A 19,390-nucleotide genomic window follows, 5' to 3' on the forward strand; every position below is an offset into this window, starting at 1 on the left:
TAGATCTTTATTCAGCAATGTCTCTCTGATCTTCATACATGTATTTGACATATGCTTAATTTTCTTCTTCTAAACAGACCACACTAAAGCCTAGTATTTTAGTAGACCAGTATCAGAATTTAGCCCAAAATTGTGAAGGAATGATAGTTCAATTGTATCTAGTTACATTTCCAGCATGTTTAGAGTCTCATATAAATTATCCCTGTTACATACTTTATTCTGGTTTGCATGTTAGAGCTATCAAGTGAGTAATTTAATAGAAACCTCTTTCACATTCCATTAAAATATTTTTCTTAATTCTCACTGTAATTTTTTCACATGCTGTGATCGTTAGGATTGAAATTTAAATGACATTTCCAAACTTAGAAGAAGAGAGAAAGTACTGGAAGAAAGTTTACTTTAAATCAGAAGAAATATATACAACATCTTTAATTGCGTTATCATCACTCAAGCCTGTTCTAAAAAAATGCAGTTTATTAATATCTGCCAGAAACCCAAAGAACTGCTAGTATTTTTCTTTCTATAGAGCAAAATCTCCACAAAGTCAACAGATGTAGACCAAAGAGCCAAGAGGAGGGATATGATAACAGGGTCACATTCTCACACATCCGATTCTGTTCTGTACTCTGTGTACTTTATGGAAGATTTATGTTCATGGTTCCCATTAGCACTAATGGGAACTTCACTCACAAATGGGCCACACACAGAGAAAGGACAGAAGAGTCCTCAATACCCAGCTGGCTGATAGGGATAATACTAATCTTTTTTCCTCAGGAAAGCACACCTTAGCAAATCATCTTCAACAGCTGCTGCAACAGCACAGAGGGGGTTTTTTTTTGCAATTGTATAAGTGTGTTAGTAAATAGGTATGGTGTAATGAAAGCAATATCAGTCAAATTACACTTAAGTATCCATCTTTCCTCAGAGACTTTATCGACAGCTGACTGATAAGCTCCCACATGTTTATGTTAGGATTACCCATACTATGTCAGGAGTGGCAAGTGTGTTTGTATGGACTCCAAGTTCAGGGACTTGGTAGAGCCTAGTAGCTCAAAAAGACAGAGGAAAAGCAAATGTGCAGTAGTGCCAGCTTCCAGATAAAGAGGTCACTTGAGTGGCTGCTGATGTTCTAACACTGACTTTAGCAAAGTCCAGATACCTGATAAAAAGTGTTTGTGGTTAAATGATGCCAGATGCAGGCTGCAAAAGAAATAGAAGCTCAGTGAACCTACTCCTTTGATTTCAAGCACAAGAGCACAAACCTTACCAGTAGTGCTCAGAGCTCCTGTGCAGAGCTGTGACCCTGACTACTGCCTATATCCAATCCAGGAACTTCAGGGCGGGTTAGAGGGAATTTTTCCAAGAGATGTAATGGAAGTTAGTCTGAAGAGCATTGAGGAGAGAGTTGTCTCCTGGTATCAGGACATGAAAAAAATCTCTTCCATACCTTGTAGCATGCTTACTGGCTGCCAGCCTGAACTTTCTTTAGTTTTGCTTAGAAGATAATTGTGTGATGACCAATATATCTTCACTGAAGAGAATATATTGTGATGACCGAGTGATTTCTCTTTTTATCGGTAAAAACAGTGAATTAGAAGGTTGGAGGAAAGCAACTGATGCCATTTTTCTGACTTAGGAGAGGCTGCAAAATATTTATAGAACCTAAATGACAAATTGGGATTTAAATTATTTGCAGCTCATAAACAAGCATGAGCAGATGAAATATTGTTAGAGTATTGTATCAGCAAAAGCCCTGGCAGCTGAAACTTTTCAGTATGAAATTTTTTGGAAAGTTCTCTATTGGATACAGTAGAGAAGAGTCTGGCAGTGATTTGGGAATAGATTGGATGATCACTTGTACTTCTATTCCACTTGTACTTCTGTACCTTTGAGTCAGCAGGTGATACAATTACTGTTAAACAACAAAACTTCTCAAAGGTATCAGGGAAATCTTAAAGCAATATGGTCATGCAATATTCCATACAGATGTGTATAAATATCCATATACACATAAATATAGTGGCAACTTTTTCACTAACTTGTGTGTTGTATAATAGATCTATGTTTCTCTAGTTGTAACTCTGGGCATTGTTATTCCCTTCAGTGATTAGGGAATTTCTGTGTTCCCACAGAATAAGCCAAGTTCCATGTCTGACAACTGGTAGTCATATCTGCCATTGCTAGTAGTGAGTAATGAGTGCTAGTAATGAGTGCACAGGCCTCTTGCTTATCTAAATTCCTGTCATTGTGAAAACAATTTTGCAATAATGTATAATTTTTTAATTAGACATTTGCATTATTAACAGCCATTGAAAGACAATTACAAAAGGTAACTTTGCATATAAGATTATTTTGTTACCTAGGATACTTTTCATGAGAGATGTTAGTGATTTTTTTCTTAACAGTGGCTGTTTTGATGCATAGTTGACTGGATGCCCAGTTGGAAGATTAGGTATATGAAAGCTTTCCTCAGCTAGGGCTGCCATGCCTGTCTGTTGCAACTTGTTTCAAAATGTTCACGACAGAGAACTGTTGTTAACTTGGAAAACTTTATCTTTTACAGACATTGCTAAGTTTATGCCTTTCTTTATTCTTTACCTCATTTAAAATTCAAGCAGCAATGAAATGAAACTAGACGGTAATATTCTAAGCCCTGGATAAAGGTCTATCGCATTATGATGGTCTGTACTCCATGTCTGCTGTTCAGAACTAAGAATGCAAACAAAATCAACTTTATGATGTATGCCTTACTGAAACGTACTTTGGATTATTCCACACCTATGTTCAAGTTTGTATGTGCCACTGGACAGCTGTGTATCTAATGTCTGCTCTCACAAAAAATTTGCATTATTAGGACTAAGCGACATACATGAGTATTTGTGTGTAAATAACTTCAAAAATCTCATGTATATAATATGTGAGCTGCTGTCCCATTTAGTAAAAGATCACTGGATGCTTCAAAGGCTTTATCAAAGGCTGTTTTCAGTTTACACAAATTTCAGCATGAAATCTGTTGAAGTGTAAAAATATGTAGTCTGAGCCAAGTAACAGGGTCATTGCTTTGTTTTTACAGAGTCCTCTTCCCTTCCCTACAGGTCATCACGGGACTTGAAATTTACTCAAGAAAAACCAGATTAAAAACTAACATATAGCTCAGTGATATCAGGAAAATTATATAAAATACTGAAAATATTATAAAATGCTGAAATGAGGAGAATCCCTGTAAACAAGTATAACATTACCACAGGATCAGATTGAATATTTAACATCTGTTTCATCTTCCAGCTCCAACTGAAATACCCACAGATGTGAGCGTAAAGGTTTTGTCATCTTCTGAAATGTCTGTTTCTTGGCACCATGTTTCTGATAAATCTGTGGAGGGATATCAGGTGAGTTTAGTAGTGGCACTGTCAATCCATTTATTAATTTACTGTCTGTAGTTATAGCCAACAATAAGTCCTACTCTGGCATTCCATCTCTTAGGGCTCACTTCTCTTTAGTTAGCATGTTCCATGCAGATTTTGCATGTTGAGAAACAGATTATTTTTGGTGTTATGTACTTCATTACTAAAACAGATTAGGAAATGTATGTTTGCACTTTTCAGCTAACAAAAGGCACCATTATTTCATGAAAGAACATTGTCTCTTTCATGTAATTGAATGCCTATCTATAACTTCTTAAAACATATTGAAATTAAATTTTAGGTGTAATTTCCAACACACCTGCAAAATTGTAACTAATTCTGGCCCACTTAACTTACAAGCAGTTATTAATATATTTCACCCACAAACCCTATAGTAAGTGGGACTGCTTGAAAAATGTCAAAATCCAATATAGCAGAGACACTGCTATTGTGCGAGACAATGATGTTTTCTTGATGGTTTTTACTATTCTCTGCATGAAAAAGAGCTTCAGGGCATGTTCTGTCTGGTCCATCTCAATGGTGTTACTGGTGAAAATTGTTCTTGTCCTTCTGCAGAGATGACAACAACCATAGGCTGAGTGCAATGAGAAATGGCCATGTAGTACTCTAGCAGGGAAGTCTTAACATCAGCCATGCACAGTGGATGCTGGCAAAATCTGCAGTGCACAGTCTGCTTGCTTTGGCTGCAACCCAAAATAGGGGTTTGGGTCTTTAGTTTGTTAGTGACTTACCTTGGGATTTAAGTTTTCAGGTACTTGAAGCTTTCCTCTATGTTCCAAAATAAGGACATACAAATAAGTAGCAATCTCATGGAATGTGCTTTTTTACTTAAAATCTATTTATAAATAAGTAATGCTTGGGATTTTTTATTTCCTGATCTCTGTTTCTGTCTCCATGAGATTTATGTAAAACTTTTGTGATACCATAACAAGAATAGTGTAAAGGTTGATTTTATACAGTACAGACATAAAGTCTTAAAATTACAAACAGAGGGCACTGTGGTTTGAAATTAAGACACTAATATCAGTGGTAGCTCCTAATTTACTAAGGCAGCCCACTGGTTTGGTGTCTCATAGGGATTTTGCAGTTCAAGTAGGATGGACAAATTGATGGTCCTAGCTGAGGTCTGTGAGCTGAGCCTGAACAGCCCTGGAGCAGCCCTGGAGCAGCATTGCACTCCCAGGCTGGACAGTCTGCCCAGAAACTGAAGCCTTCACATGCAGAACACACGTTTGGCAGGCATGCACATGGGGACTTTGGGAATGTAGAGAGTCACAACTGGTGGAGAGTGGCAGCTGCTCTCTCTGGTGGGTAGAACAGCAGCAAGGAGTGCTGAGAGAAGCTGGGATTACAGTTGTGATGGACCATGAAGATGGATGTTCAGAGATGTAGTAGGGAATAGAGTAGTAAAGCAGGAGGAGCAAAGATAAATGGAAAGAACATGGTAGGAGAATATGCCCATAGGCAACCCATGTTTGGCCTTTTTTTTTTTTAATTTTACCTTATTTGACATAAAGACATCTGAGTTGTGTCAGGGGACTTCAGGGGAAGACGGGAGGAGAGAAGATTTAGCAGGAAAGACCAGGATGAATGGAACAGTCAATAGAAAAAAAAAGGAAAGAAATCAGAAAGAAATGTGGGAGATCTTTGGGCTGAAAGGAGAACAACTGTTAGAAAGGTGAGATATCCTGGGAATGGACCATTTGGTACATGGACTATGGATGTTTGGGGTGTGGCATTGTTTTGATAGCTGTAGTGTAATTTCATCCACCTATTCCTGGAGAAATACACTTTCACAAATCCAGTGTGAACTGACTGGCTTTTATGTGTACAGTAAGGAGCTACATTAGAATATAAATGTCTTCCCTTTTTTTCCCCCTTTTTCTAAGACAATCTTCTGATTATCAGGACGATGTAAAAGATTCCATCTGGCTAGACAATGAACAGACTGATAGTCCCAAATTACTGCCCCAAAATGCTGAATAAGGTGTTAATGCTGAGATATTTTTCCCCAGGGCAGTCACCAGTCTCACTCTAGTAGAGGGGAAGGCAGCAAAAGGAAAGTCCATGCTTCTTCACTGAGAATGAAAAGAAAGACTTGTGTTCCTAAAGATCAGAACCCCCATGAGTCCTGAAGGAGCCATAGGACAGGGCAAAAATAAAGAGGGTTGTTCTGGAAAATTAAGGCTTCAGATAGCATTTTTGAAGTTGCACTAAAAGTTGTGGTGGAAGGAGTATTGAAAGTGCATTATAAAATTCTAGTGACTATCTCTGGAAGGCTCTGTATCCATTGGCATTGATAAATAGTTAGCTTTAAATTACTGCTCAGGTATAACACAGGTTAATAGAAACCATCATTCACCAGAGCACCTTCTCAGTTTCCTTTTGGTCTTTATTAATTTCTTGAAAATTGCATAATTGACTTTTGAATGCTAGAGTTTAAGAGGTGGGAGTGCCCTGAGCAAAGAACCTGAGGTATTTCACCTGTGACACAATGCTTCTCACACCAGGAGGAGTCAGATTTTCCTGACACTAATGCATACTGTCAGGATGACAGCTCCCATGGTGATGAGTGTGAGCTGATACATTTTGCCATTACAGAGGAGTATCCTCAGCTCACACTTGAAGAAGAGATAAAGTATGAAAACTATCTCCATCCACACAGAGAATTTAAGATTGATGAGTTCTTACAATAGACTGCTAACAGCCACATCTCTGCAGTGCATGCAGCAGTGACACTATTTGTATTTCGTGTTGCTTCTATGCAATGTAGGTATATTTTATTAAACAAATTTATCACTGCTCACCACCCATGTCTCTTCTAGACTGAAATATGCTATTAGCATTCTTTCTCAATATGAGTAAAGTATATTTTTGTGTCAGTTCTATGTAGAACCTTCAAGAATATGGAAGTTTTTGTTTCATGATACTTATAGAAACTGTTTCAGTATACTAAAGTTTGAGTAGAGGAGAAAACCATGAAAGACAGGTTTTTCTCTGATTTTAGCACAGAGGGATGCACTAATTTATGATGGCTAAGGCATTCCTTTGCACAAATCACAACTGGCTTATTTCCCACAAAAATTCTAGAGCTTGGTTGAAATCCCCTTCTGTGTCCTCTTGGAATTCATTGCCTATGGATTACCCTAACAAAGTAAATGCAGAGCACCAGAAATAAGAAAGCTGTCTGGGGCTGCTATATAAGCTCTTTAAAAAAAAAGAGAAAGGGGCTATTCAGTAGAGTGGGGAAGTGTGACCCCTTGAAGCAATGTGGCGTTTAATTCCAGAGGCAAGAAAGAAATTTCCAAATTATTTCAAGAAAGTTTGGAATTATTTAAAAATAAAGTGAGAAATGTAGGAATGGTATAAAGAAGACAGTAGTTTTCTTAGCTCTCAGGGAGATAATAATTTTTTTCTTTTCCGGGAGTTGTTACAATGGTCAAAATATGTAAATATGGCTGTGTATTAGAGAAGAACTTTCTGTGTTCATGACATGTAGCCCACACAGTATAGGAGTTAAGTCCACAACAGTGCACCCAAGAACTATTGTATTTGGGATTTAAATCTTGAGTAATTTTTAAATTATAGTACTTCTGTCTGAAATGTAGTATGGTCTCGGTGAAGAAATTTGCATTTTTATTCATTGTTCTTGCTTGTCTTTTTTGATGCTCTGTGTTACTCTTGTATTACACCATTAGCCTCCCTGTACTGTAAAGATTAAGACACTGTAACATTAAGATTGTTAGAAGCTTTGCTAGATAGAGGAATTCAAAGGCTTCCAGAATATGCCACATGATTAATAAATGCTTCATATAAAGTGTGTTTTCTATCTTTAGGTAAAGCTGTTACTTAATTAACATAATAGATCATGCTAAAAAATTAATTATTTTTCAATGGCCAGCTAAAGTCAACAACAAAACTACCATTGGTCCTGTCATGGTTAATAAACTTTTGGCCACCTAGAACTTTACAGACATTCTTTTGCTGCAGGCTAGAAACTTGTTTGAACTTAGAGATAGACATGACGTTCTCTAGCTCCTGATGTACACGCCCTCTCTCACCTGAGTCAGCCACTTAGTGTTAACACCTTATGGTGTACAGCGAGTTGCATTCAACAAGACCTGCTTATCTACAACAATATGTTAATTGTAATGATATAAAAGAAGCTCTGACTTGAAGATCACTATCAGACCTTCAGCTGAAATGGCTGTCACAGTTTCAGATCTATGCCAGTTTGAAACCAGTCATCTGGTGGAGGTTGCCACTCTACTGCTGAAGGCCGCAGAATGGACTGGATGCACACGCCTTATTTTAGGGTAAAGGCTGTTTACTTGGGAAAATAGCCACCTTTATAAGTATGACTTTTATGAGTGTGATTGCCTAAATTACAGTAAACTGATGTTTAAGATGCTAGTGGATGATACTTTCTATAACAAAATGCAGGACATACATTTATGGAACTGAAGATTATCTTTTTGTGCCTGCTGGAAAGCAGGTGTACATGCTGAACTTAAAAAGCTAATCCAGTTTGGTCTGCAGATAGTGTGATTCTCCCTGCAGCAGGAAAGAGTGACAAAGGCCACTAAGATGTCACATTTATAGTAATCAGAGTGAGTAACCTGTAACACTGGTGGGAAGGACTGTGGCAAAATGCATTGACAAGAGAAAAGCTCCAAGAAGTATTTAGTTGACAGTAGTCTCTGCGTGGTGATACTGTTCTCATGTCCAAAGACATTTGAAGTAGGTAAAGAGAAATCCGCTGCTAAATCCCCTGCATCTCTCATTATTCAACCACAGCATGTGTTCTAAGATAAAAGAAAGCAATATTTTATTAAATATTGTAATTTAAATGTAAATGGGAGAAAATAAAACCTCACCAAACAAGGGCTGTACCCACAACTTGTAAAGAAGAGAATTTGTGATATTAACACTTTGACAGACCATCAGTTCTTCTAACTATTCCTTAAAGGAAGTTTTCATGGACAGCTAATGTCAGAAAAACAGAAGGTTAAAGCAGTTGCTATTGAAAAGATGACAGGATACCAGTGATGTGTTACAAAGTAAGATTTTTCCTAGAGCCTGAATTTACCAACAGTATTAACTTCTTCCTAAAAAAGTTTAAACACCCTAATATACCATAGACAAAATTCATTATGAAGTCAGGCAGAAGCTGAGCAGAAATGCTGAGGGTGAAAACACTCAGAACCAAAATGCAATGGGCATGGCTTTCTGCTCTTTCAGGTTTGTGCAGTAATTTATTCTTATGCAAATGGTTATAAACCAGACAAAACCCACAGACTGACAGTGTTTCACTCTCATTTGCATCTCACAAGGCCATGCAGAATAGGACCCTGTGTATGTGAGGGACTGTATGGAATGGCATCACTCCATAGGAATTACACTGTTTTCACCTGGTGCTTTTGTAATGCATAATGAGTTAAAGTAGGATGGAACAAGTTCTTGGGAAAAAAAAAAAAAACCAACCTGGAATGGAAAATGGAATTTCTGTGTGCTCTTAATTGGCTTTGGTTTTTAAGGTGTTACAAGCTTACAGTCATGTTTTTTGCATACTGTAAGTATTTTCATGTACTTCTTCATTTACTTTGACAAATGTTATATCGTGCTATGAAACCTAATCAAGTTTAGCTGAAAACCTCTAGAAAATGGTTACGTACTCCTATCCAGACCTACACATGCAACTAACATGACTGAATACTTTGCTTTCTGTAGATAGAAGTACAAAAGGCCTAAATTTGTAAGACATTCAAAGCAAAACACACCAAAAACATTCTCAGAGTTTAGTCTCTACTAGTGTAAGAAAATAATCCTAAAGTTCAGAGTAGAATGCAAAAACAGAAGAGCAAGAAGAAAAAAGGCATTATCTTGCTTTGAAGGAATTATCCAGCTCCCAGGCTTCTAGTGACTTAGCTGGGAACAAGTTAAACCACTGTGAGAAAAGTTTAGTTAATAAATTCTACACTTATTTCTGTTTATGCCTATACACAACTTGGTTAAAATTACAGCCTATGGAAGGAATTCTATGCTATTGCTCTTAGATTTCTTGTAGCTGGCTTATATCTGAATGCATAGTATAGATATAAATGAGTTTTTATAAAATTTCTTTATTATTAAATATGTTGAATTTAATCCTCCAATTGGCATGCTTACAGATTCGTTACTGGGCTGCTCATGATAAAGAGGCAGCAGCACAGCGGGTACAGGTGAGCAATCAAGAGTATTCAACCAAACTGGAAAACCTGAAGCCTAACACTCGCTACCATGTGGATGTGTCTGCCTTCAATAGTGCAGGCTATGGGCCTCCCAGCAGCACCATTGATGTTGTTACAAGGAAAGCACGTAAGTAAAGGGAGTATTAGGTCAAATATAATCATGTGCATTGTGTTTTTAAACATGGCTTCTCATTCATATAGAATGTTTTCTCCTTGTGTGGTATTGCTTCTTAGTCGGAAAATTTCTGCTAAAATTCTTCTTCCTCTCTTTTGTTGCTATGTATAATGGGGATAAAGGGCAGTAAAGGGCAGTAAAGGGACAGTAAAGGGACAAAGGGCAGTAAAGATGCTAAGATTATAGGCTCAAAGGAGGGTCACCTGAAAGCCCAGATCAGGTTGCTCGGGGTTTTATCCAGCTGGATCTTGAAAACCTAAAGGGATAAAAACTTCACAACCTCTCTAAGAAAGCTATTCCAGTCCCTGACTCATTCTGAGCGTCTAGTCTGATACTCTTAATCAATATTGTGTGTTTTTGTTACTCATCCTCCTGCTATGCTGTCCAAGAGCCTGGATCCTTCTTGATAAACCCCCTGCCAGGACAGAGCACTCTTAGGGCCCCTCCAAAACTGTCTCACCTCCAGGGTGAACAAGTAAAGCTCTTTCACCCTTTCTTCACAAATCAAGTGTTCAGATCCCCACCAGGTTGGTGTCGCTCTGTTGAACTCACTCCAGATTACTAGCGTCTTTCAAGTATTGGGAATCCCAAAGCTGAACACAATATTCTAAATGATGAGCAGTTGAGATCAGCTATTACTTAGCCATCTATACACTGCCCTTCTGCGTTGTCAATGAAGATTGAAATGTGACCAGCTGCCATTTTCATCAGCTGCAGAGCAGCAGATTCAGGCAGCCTTGAGAAGTGGTTGATCTGAATCTCACCCTAGAATTAACGTACCATAAAAGGTTTTTGAATATTGTTCCTGACTCAATGAGGATACCTAGCACTAGCATTGACTGAACAATGTAAGAAAAGCATCTTGTGGATTTAAAATGCAGTCATCTGGGCTAAAAATGCATGTAACTAACTTGAGGCTCTCTGTCAGTAAATAGTGTATTGTGCAACTTGCACCTGCAGGGTTCATTAATAAGAGTCCATTTTATAAGCTTACTGTGTGAGTTATAATTAATGGTTTCTCTAGTGGTGTACTGTTATTTCTGCTGATCTGAGTTAAAGGATGTAGAAATGGCTGTAAATAGTTGATTGAATATTTGATCTCAGTGAATAAATATGACTTATGCCACATTTCTGGGAGGTTCTGAAGGTAGTTGCATGCCAGCAAACACAGGTGATCAGCAACACAGTGGAGGGTAATGTTGGTCATTTCCATTCTGGCAACACAGAAAGGCAGACCCACAATGCAGCCACTGCACAAAGCCATCCAAAATTGCCTGGCTGGATCTGTAGCAGTTCATTCCAGGAAGGAGACTATCCCTTACTTATATATATGGCAGCCTAATTTCCATTTTCACACTTTTACATTTTTGCATGTCTTAATAAAAGCATCATTGAACATTTATGAAATCTCATTTATGTGTACATTATACATATGTTGCTTTTCAGCTCCAAGCCAGCGCCCAAGAATTATCAGTTCTGTAAGATCTGGTTCAAGGTACATCATCACCTGGGATCATGTGAAGGCAATGTCAAACGAGTCTGCTGTGGAAGGATACAAAGTATGATATCTGAAAATATTTTTTTATATTTATGTGTGCTTTGTGTAGTGCATTTTATAGACAGTGTTGAATCTTTGTATGTAATCAGACTTACACACACTTGAATGCTGAAGAGGAAGGTTCAGCAATCACGGCCATCCAGTAGACCTAGGGCAAAGCCAGTGGGCTTAGTCAATATGATGAGAAAATATTAGGGGACTGAAATTCATTTGGGTGGCAAATCATATTATGGGTAAGTTCATAGCAGTGACTGCAATAGCCTCATTTCCCACATGATCACATTTATTGTCTGTTGGTTTAAAATAATGCATAGAAAAGTTATACACTTTATAGTTTTTCCTTTTATCAGTGGGCATTGTTCCAGTTTTCCTTTCCCATCTCCATGGGGGTTACAGTTCCTGAAGCATGAGTTTTTGAAGTCTGGGAAGGCAGAGTGACTACCATGCAGTCACTCTGTAACCACAGCAAGTGTATATGCTGACTACAGGGCATATAGAAAACTTCAGCTGTTAATTCCTGTTTAATGTTGCTATTTGCTTGGCAGTAAGAAAATTAGTATCATAGTCTTCATTTGCAAATTTGATTGAGGAGTTGAACTCCTTCCTGGGAATTGCTAATCATGTTTCACAGAGATTATTTCAGAAAGAAATGGGATCTTTTCTAAAGGTCCCACAAGACATGTACCATCCCATTTGCAATAGTTTAGCATCATTGAGAGTTAATAATGAAATTGCTAATTGTCTCATTTATGAAAATGGTTATAAATTTTATGTAAGAAAACCCAGCTGAGTTCTCATAATTTTATTTGATGGTCTCTGCCACCCTGCCTTGGTATTCTCCATCACTTAAGTATTTCTTTTGAGTTTAAGTGCTAAACTTATTTTTCAAAAGGTGGCATGATTTTGTAATAGAAAATGAAAAGATATCCTGTCTAAATTCACCTTGTGTAAATATGGAAAAATTTGTATTAGCCACTAAGTTTAATATATATGTGCGTGTGTCTGTATACATAGCGTTTCATATCAACAAAAACCCAATACTTTTTCATTGACACACTATACATACAGAAATGTATCTTCATGGAAATGTAACATTTCAATAACTGTGTTTACCATGACTTTCCTAGGTACTTTATAGGCCAGATGGACAGCATGAAGGCAAGTTGTTTTCCACTGGAAAGCACACGATAGAGGTCCCAGTCCCCAGTGATGGTGAATATGTTGTTGAGGTGCGAGCACACAGTGAAGGAGGAGATGGAGAAGTAGCCCAAATAAAAATTTCAGGTGAGCGGATAACTTCCCTTTTTCTTTGCCACGCTCCTTGGAAATTTTGGCCTGATGTTTTCCTCTTGCATGCTATTGAGAGATGGGCAGACCCAAAATTGGAAAGGTAGCCCTTCAGGGGTGACTGCACTGAGAATAAGAATATATCTTAAAACAGTTTTGAGGACTCATAGCACATACACAGGACACATCTGTAGCAGTCCAGCTCAATCCTGGAAGCACTGCCAATCTTACAGAGTACTTTTACTGGTTCCCCCCCTGGTTAGGCTGCCTCTTCTAGTAATGTCCCACAAGCATAACTACATGGTGCATACCTCAGGATCTAGGTGTCATCTTGCAATAACCCCATAGTCCTAGCACCTTTTGCCTCTATCTCATTCCTTTGACAACTGCTGCTAAAAGGAAAATAATAGAGAAAAGGAGTGGCCCACAGTGATCCACAGACCACTTGCTGGGGAAGTTCCCCTTCTCAGTGAAGAGAGGATCTGTGGCACAAAAATGATAAATAAGCAGTGAGAAACTCCACGTGCCCTAATTCAGAGTGGTCTGGATGATTGGTAAAGAAGAGAAGGGACCATGGCTTAGGATAATTCAAATTGGGCTCAATGGTGACTACAAATACAAGTTCAGACATGGTCTGCACATCTCCTTCCTGTTAGTTTTTTATCTTAAGTCGTTCCTTGGCACTATTTTTTTTGAAAGAGAACATATGAATAGACATCAAGGAATTGGATAGTGTCTTTGCAAGGTTATAATTCCATCACTTACATTGTATTCTTTTTTTTTTAATTTAAAAATTAATTTGGGGAATAGAAAGGATTAAATATCAACAATATTCTTGTCACAGAAGCAATGCAATCATTAATGTGACTTTTTAAAAAGAACAATGCTTATGCTGTATTATCTGTACTGCGAGGGCAGCTGCCCATGCCTAAAGGAGTGAACCTCCCATCTGCAGGTTTTCAATAATATATATGCTTATATAATCTGGTGTGAGCTCATGAATATCACCATTTTCTTTGTATTAAGTTTTTATTTTGTGTGTATTTTGTTCTAGTGAACACCTGCACAGCTGACATTTTTTGTCTAATTTTTTTATCTCTGTTTTTCTGGCTTTGGTGTCAGAGTGTTGTTTCCTTTTGTAGCTGTTGTTAAAGAGCCTTTTTTTGTCTAATACATTGTTCCCAATAAGAAATGAATCTGTACTAGCCAAGTGACTAATCAAATGTTTAAAACACTGTGTGCCTTGAATTTTTCCTCAGTTACAGTCATCAGGTCTTAAATAATTTCATCAACTCTTTTCTTCACCTCTCCAGCTTCTGATACTTCCTTTAAGACTGTAGATACACTGCATATGCACTGTGTTCAACTCAGCTGCCTGCAGAGAAATTCTTGCCTCCCCACACTTAACTCCTTCCAGCATTATTTATGAAAGGCTTTCATTAGCCATTTATTACCTTTCATGGGGCTAGGAAATTATGTTCATCTTGTTTGTCCAAAACCATCTGTAAATCCTTCCTGGAATCCTTACTTTATAGGATACAGTATCTCATAATTTGCAGAGTACTACCACAGTGTCATGTCTCTTTTAACTTTGTGTTTAATTTTTCCTGTGGCTACGAAAAAGCACAGTTGGTTTGAATGGTTCAAGTCCCCGTGCTGTCTGAATTTTTATATTAATCTGTTGTTTCCTCTGTTTACCATTTTGGTTCCATAGGTGCTTACTTCTGCTGCTTTTGATATAAATATATGGATTGCATTCAGTCTACAGCTGTTCAGTGTGGAATTGCACTAGAAATTCAGTGCCCATTCTTCAATAATTGTTGTTTGAAATCTGCCCGTGACTGAATTCTTAATCCATTTAGCAAACGTGTTAATTGTGTGTACCATGTTCTATGAGACTATTTTGGGATAGTAAATCAACCACTTTAAAGAAATCTGAAATATATTGTTGTATTGTCATACGCCAGGACAGTCACTTTCAATGTATTTTATAAGCTGCAAAAGTGTTTAGGCAGCTGCTGCCTTTAGGACATGTCCTAAGTATCTTTGTATCAAACATGTGCCACAACCTCCATTGGTGTGGTGCAAAGGCCTTTAGGTTGCAGCTGGCAGATTACTTCCCAGACCAAAAGCATCGTGTCAGTGCGATGTCAAGCCCAAGCTGATCAGTCTTGCCAAGACTATGACCTGTCCCAAGTATGCCTGTACAGAATTAGCACCACTGGGAGAGTTAGCACCCTGCTGATGCTGGTTTGCACAGTTTTGCATTGAACTGTCTTCCCCAGTGCAGACAAGTTCTCATCCGTAAATTCTACCATACACCAGCTAGACAGACAGGGACTGACTGTGCCTCTGGTGACCTAGACAGAGACAGCATACCCTGGACTCAGTTTAGGAAAGTTTGAAAAATAGACTAAAGGCAAGGTAGTCTCTTTGGAACACATTGTATACAGCCAATCAGGAAAGAATTTCAGGTTATTTCTAGGCTGCTTTTCCCAAAAGCAGAACAAAGTATAGTTTTATTGTTTTTTATAGTTTTTTACACGTGGCAAATTATGTCTGCTAATTTTTATTCTTAAGGAAATCTTCTAGTAATGCATTAGGGTTTGGAATAATTATCCCAAAAGAATGATAGAGTAGGTAATTTTTTTTTTTAGATTACGGTTTTTCTCAGAGAATTGCGAAGAAGAGATGTAGTTTGATAGGAATGCATGTTTTGGTGCTTGACTGACCAAAATGGAAGTTACATATTTACACAGATATGTAAACAACAGCTCAAGAAAAACATAAGGCATCTTACCAAACTCAGAGAGTCTTGCCTTACATGACCTTTAGGCATCTGGTTCCAATGTTTGCAAACCTACCTAATTTTGGGCAGAAGTGAATGGGGAGAATTAAGCAGCTAGGGCAGAGGTTCCAAATAGCCTATATGGTGACCAGGAGTGGGAGGATCTTAAACAAGGAGTGTCTACAACATCAATGTGTCATCCAAGTGAGTGTTTCCCTGCTGTTCACTGGGTATCAAATCCAAAGTAATCTACATAATATGGCTGAGTTAGGTGTCTAAGCTCCCATTATAATCAGTTGTCATCTAGGGTGTAATTCAGAATGTTAAACAAAGCCTGTAGCATTTGAGATGCCCCAGTTTACCAGGGATGTCCTGGGGCATCTCAAATACTACATCCAGGGACGCAATTCTGACAGGCATGATGTGAAATACAGGGGACCTGAGGCCTTCTGGATAGGCAGGTTGTCTTGGTTTGGGAAAAATTTAGAAGGGAACTTTTAAAGGGATGATTCATTAAAGGGCAAAATTCAGTGGTCCTTCCCTCCACCTGTCCAGGTGATAAACTTCCTTTGAGAAAAGTGGAAAAACCTGTTTATTTTATAAGCAAAGTATTTATAAGCATAAAAAATTATTAATAATAAACAATAAAACCTTTTGCTGTTTTGAAGAGAGGGAAAATTCAGAAAGTCCTTCTGTAGCTCAGAGAGTGTTCTGTGGGTGTTTCTCGGCTCACCGAGTGTCTCTCAGTCCCTCTGGTGCTGGTATACAGCGTCCTCGGCCCCCAGTGGGCCACAAGTGTGAGCTCTCAGTGTTTTTTCTGGGTTTTCATTCCAGAGCAGGTTTGAACAGTTCCAGGAAAAGAAAAAGCCACAGTCTGAGGAACTTCTCTGCCTCAGCTAGCTAAAGCCTAACTAAAAGCAAAGGAGAGCTCTCTCCCACTCCCTGTCTGTGCTGCAGACAAGGCGCGCCGAGAGAGACCTGCAGCTCTTGTCTCTTTGTTTTTGAATACAGCTGTGAAAAAATTCCACTGCTTTTCCTTCTCTCTCAGATCTATTTTTAAAAGCACAAAACTTCTTTCTGGGCTAAACAAATGAATGGGAATGTAATTCAGCATCATAAAGTCATCCCAGGACACAGGTGGAGGCCAGACAGGACACCAGCACACACCTTTTATCCTATATTTCAGGTTCAAGAGCACTAACTGGCCCTGAGGTCCTAACATTGGAACTAAAATTGTGGCATGTTTTAACTAACATAATTACATTTGAAATTCAAATGGAAAAAAAAAAAAAACCCAAAACTAGAAGTAGATTTTATTTCTATCTCAATTCCTTGTTCAAGGAAAAAACATCTTTTTTGTTTTCCTCATCCTCTTCCATCTCACAGAAAACCTAGTCACCTGCAAAAGAGGGAGGCAAGCCTGCAGCCACTTTGTTCTCTTGTAGCCAGTCAGCTTCCAGTGGGTTACACTATTTTAGTTGAGAGTGATACAAATGAAGTTTGTCAAACAGTATCCAAAGCTATCTTGCATGCCTTTCTTTTTAATGAACATCTTGAAATAAAAGTTCTTATCATAAAGTAACTCTCTATATATGTGCATTCCAGCATACAGCTATAATCAGTGTAAAATATAGCCATGATCTTTTGTATTTTATTAGCCCGTGCCTGTTGTAGAGCAAGGAGCTTTATTTTTTAAGCCCATTATAGTAAATTAATGAGCTACACAATTTAAAATTAATTCTTGAGTTACCAGATGAAAGTTGGAATGACTTGTTTAACCAATGGAGTCTTTTTCAAGAGTTAATAATAGGCTTATCTGTTTCCTTTGAAATATAGTAAAGGCTGAGAAATTTTTTTGTCTCTTGCATAATTTTTGGACTGCAGTGCTTTGTCATATACTAATATTAGTGTAATCAAAACAATCTTGCAATCAGTAGGAACTAAAACCATATGGTGCTTCGTTATTTTTTCACTCCACTTGTGTAACTGCCCTGGCCCCAGTGCAGTTGCTTTATGCCAGAGTAAGGAAAAATAGAATGAAGCTCTCAAGTTTTAAATATTCATCCAGGGTGGGAAAGAGGAGAGGGTTACTCTTCTTCTTTGGATAAATATTAGGGAAGAAAGGGAAGTACCATACACCTTCAGCTTCACATGTGAAATCAGGTTAATGTCTCCATTTTAACAGTGGTATGGACAAAGAATAATTTATGTATTGTATAGGCTTATAGCAGGAGAACAAAATTACAGTTTCTCTGTGTTCAGTGCACACACACATATATATATATACACATATGAATTCCATTTGCCAGAGGCATGTTTTAGGATCCTGAAATAGTATTTACTTTGAAGTACAGCTCTTTCAAAGGAAAATCCATAAATTTTGCCTGTACTAATTTACACAGTCCTTTTAATTATTTATCTTTTCATTTTTTCCATTTCTGTTTGAAAGGGGACAAATGTTTGTTGCACACATTAGTATCAAGTAAATCAGGTGATCATTCACGTCTCATGTATAATCACAATCTTTTGATTGTGATTTGAAAATGCCCATCTGTTGCAAAGAATATTGTAGTAATAAGAGGAGGAGAACACAGGTAGAGAGAACACTGAAGAAAACAGACTCTGCCTAGCTGGGGCATGACAGTCCTTTGTTCCTCACCTTGGAACTTCCTCTGCATCTGGTACAAGAATATAGCAAAAAACTTCCACTGAACTAAAAGTACATTTCTGAAAGAGCTCTCCTCTAAAAGAAGACTAACTTTCAAAATATATTTGCTGTTGTCTCACGACTGAAAAACTAAGTAGAAAACACTCAGAATGCCCTCTGATCTGGTACATACATATGCTTAAATTAACATATTTTGTTCTCTGGTATTTTTATTGATTTTTCTTCATCATCATATTTCATTTCATCACAATTCTAATTTATTGGTATTGCTTCCTTCTAAGCCTTATTAATTTCAATTTTTTCTCTTTTTCTTCTATTCAAGCTCAAAGGTTGGACAGATAGTGGAAATATTTTCATATCTAATTATGTTTTCTTAGTCTGCATTTTCCTGTGATAATCCCTGTTTCCTTTCTTCCTTTCTGCAGTGACTTTAATGCCCAATTTAGAATTTTTTTTCTACCTTGCTGAAGAGCAAGGCCAAATTGAAGCTGATCAGTCCTGTTGGACTAATTATTTTCTTTGCTGCTTCTCAGTCCATTGTTTTCATTGTCTGCTTATTCTTCATGTTGTCCTCCAGCCCTGGGTGCTGCTTGTTCCCACTGATCATTCCTCGTGGTGCTGCAGTACTCAGGGAGCAGAGGAAGGGAGGCTGTGCCACCACTTTGCACCTGAAGAGTTTCTGCTGTTTACGCATTGCACCCGGTGGTTTTTTAAATGTGGACTATTTGCAAGTCAGAAAGAGTGACAGGGCTGGTATATAGTTGGGCTGAATTTATTTGTAAGAAAAATTTACAAATCCCTATTTTCTTGAACGAGGAGGAGTACAAATCCCTAGACATGCCAGCTGGCCAAAGAAGATCCTCTGCCTAGGTCGCAGAAGAATCTCCTCATGCTATTATTTGTTGCGTGCACAACTTTAATCTGTAATGAATATCAGTATATGTGAGGGGGGAGAGGTATTTGAGAAATAACCTATGTTTATTGACAGCTACGTAATAACCCAATGACTGAAAATTTTCTGATTTTTCTTGGAGTCTAGGTCATCTTTTCATGTTGGCAGCCCAGGTCTGTTGCAGGGCTAGAATAAATGAAATAGAAGCCCCAGCTGCTGACAATGCCAAGGTTCCAGATGCTATTCTCAGAATAAAACACAATGACAGAATTTTCAAGTAGGAGAGGACAGACTAACATCATGGGGTGGAAAAACCCCCCAGACCATCAGCAGCAATTCAAATATATTTTTCTTAGGATAGTTGAAG

General features: G+C 38.0%; 1 protein-coding gene across 1 annotated transcript in view; it reads left to right on the top strand.

The window, feature by feature from the left end:
* The window catches only part of CNTN1 (contactin 1), a 209,125-nt gene that overhangs the window by 182,514 nt on the left and 7,221 nt on the right, over nt 1-19,390 (top strand). Inside the window, exons 20-23 of the mRNA XM_038155003.1 lie at nt 3,286-3,389; nt 9,596-9,782; nt 11,277-11,389; nt 12,516-12,672. Coding sequence (XP_038010931.1) covers nt 3,286-3,389; nt 9,596-9,782; nt 11,277-11,389; nt 12,516-12,672 — 561 coding nt within the window. The remainder of the gene's footprint in view (nt 1-3,285; nt 3,390-9,595; nt 9,783-11,276; nt 11,390-12,515; nt 12,673-19,390) is intronic.

The sequence above is a fragment of the Motacilla alba genome, chromosome 1A (genome assembly GCF_015832195.1).
Source record: "Motacilla alba alba isolate MOTALB_02 chromosome 1A, Motacilla_alba_V1.0_pri, whole genome shotgun sequence".
NCBI lineage: Eukaryota > Metazoa > Chordata > Aves > Passeriformes > Motacillidae > Motacilla > Motacilla alba.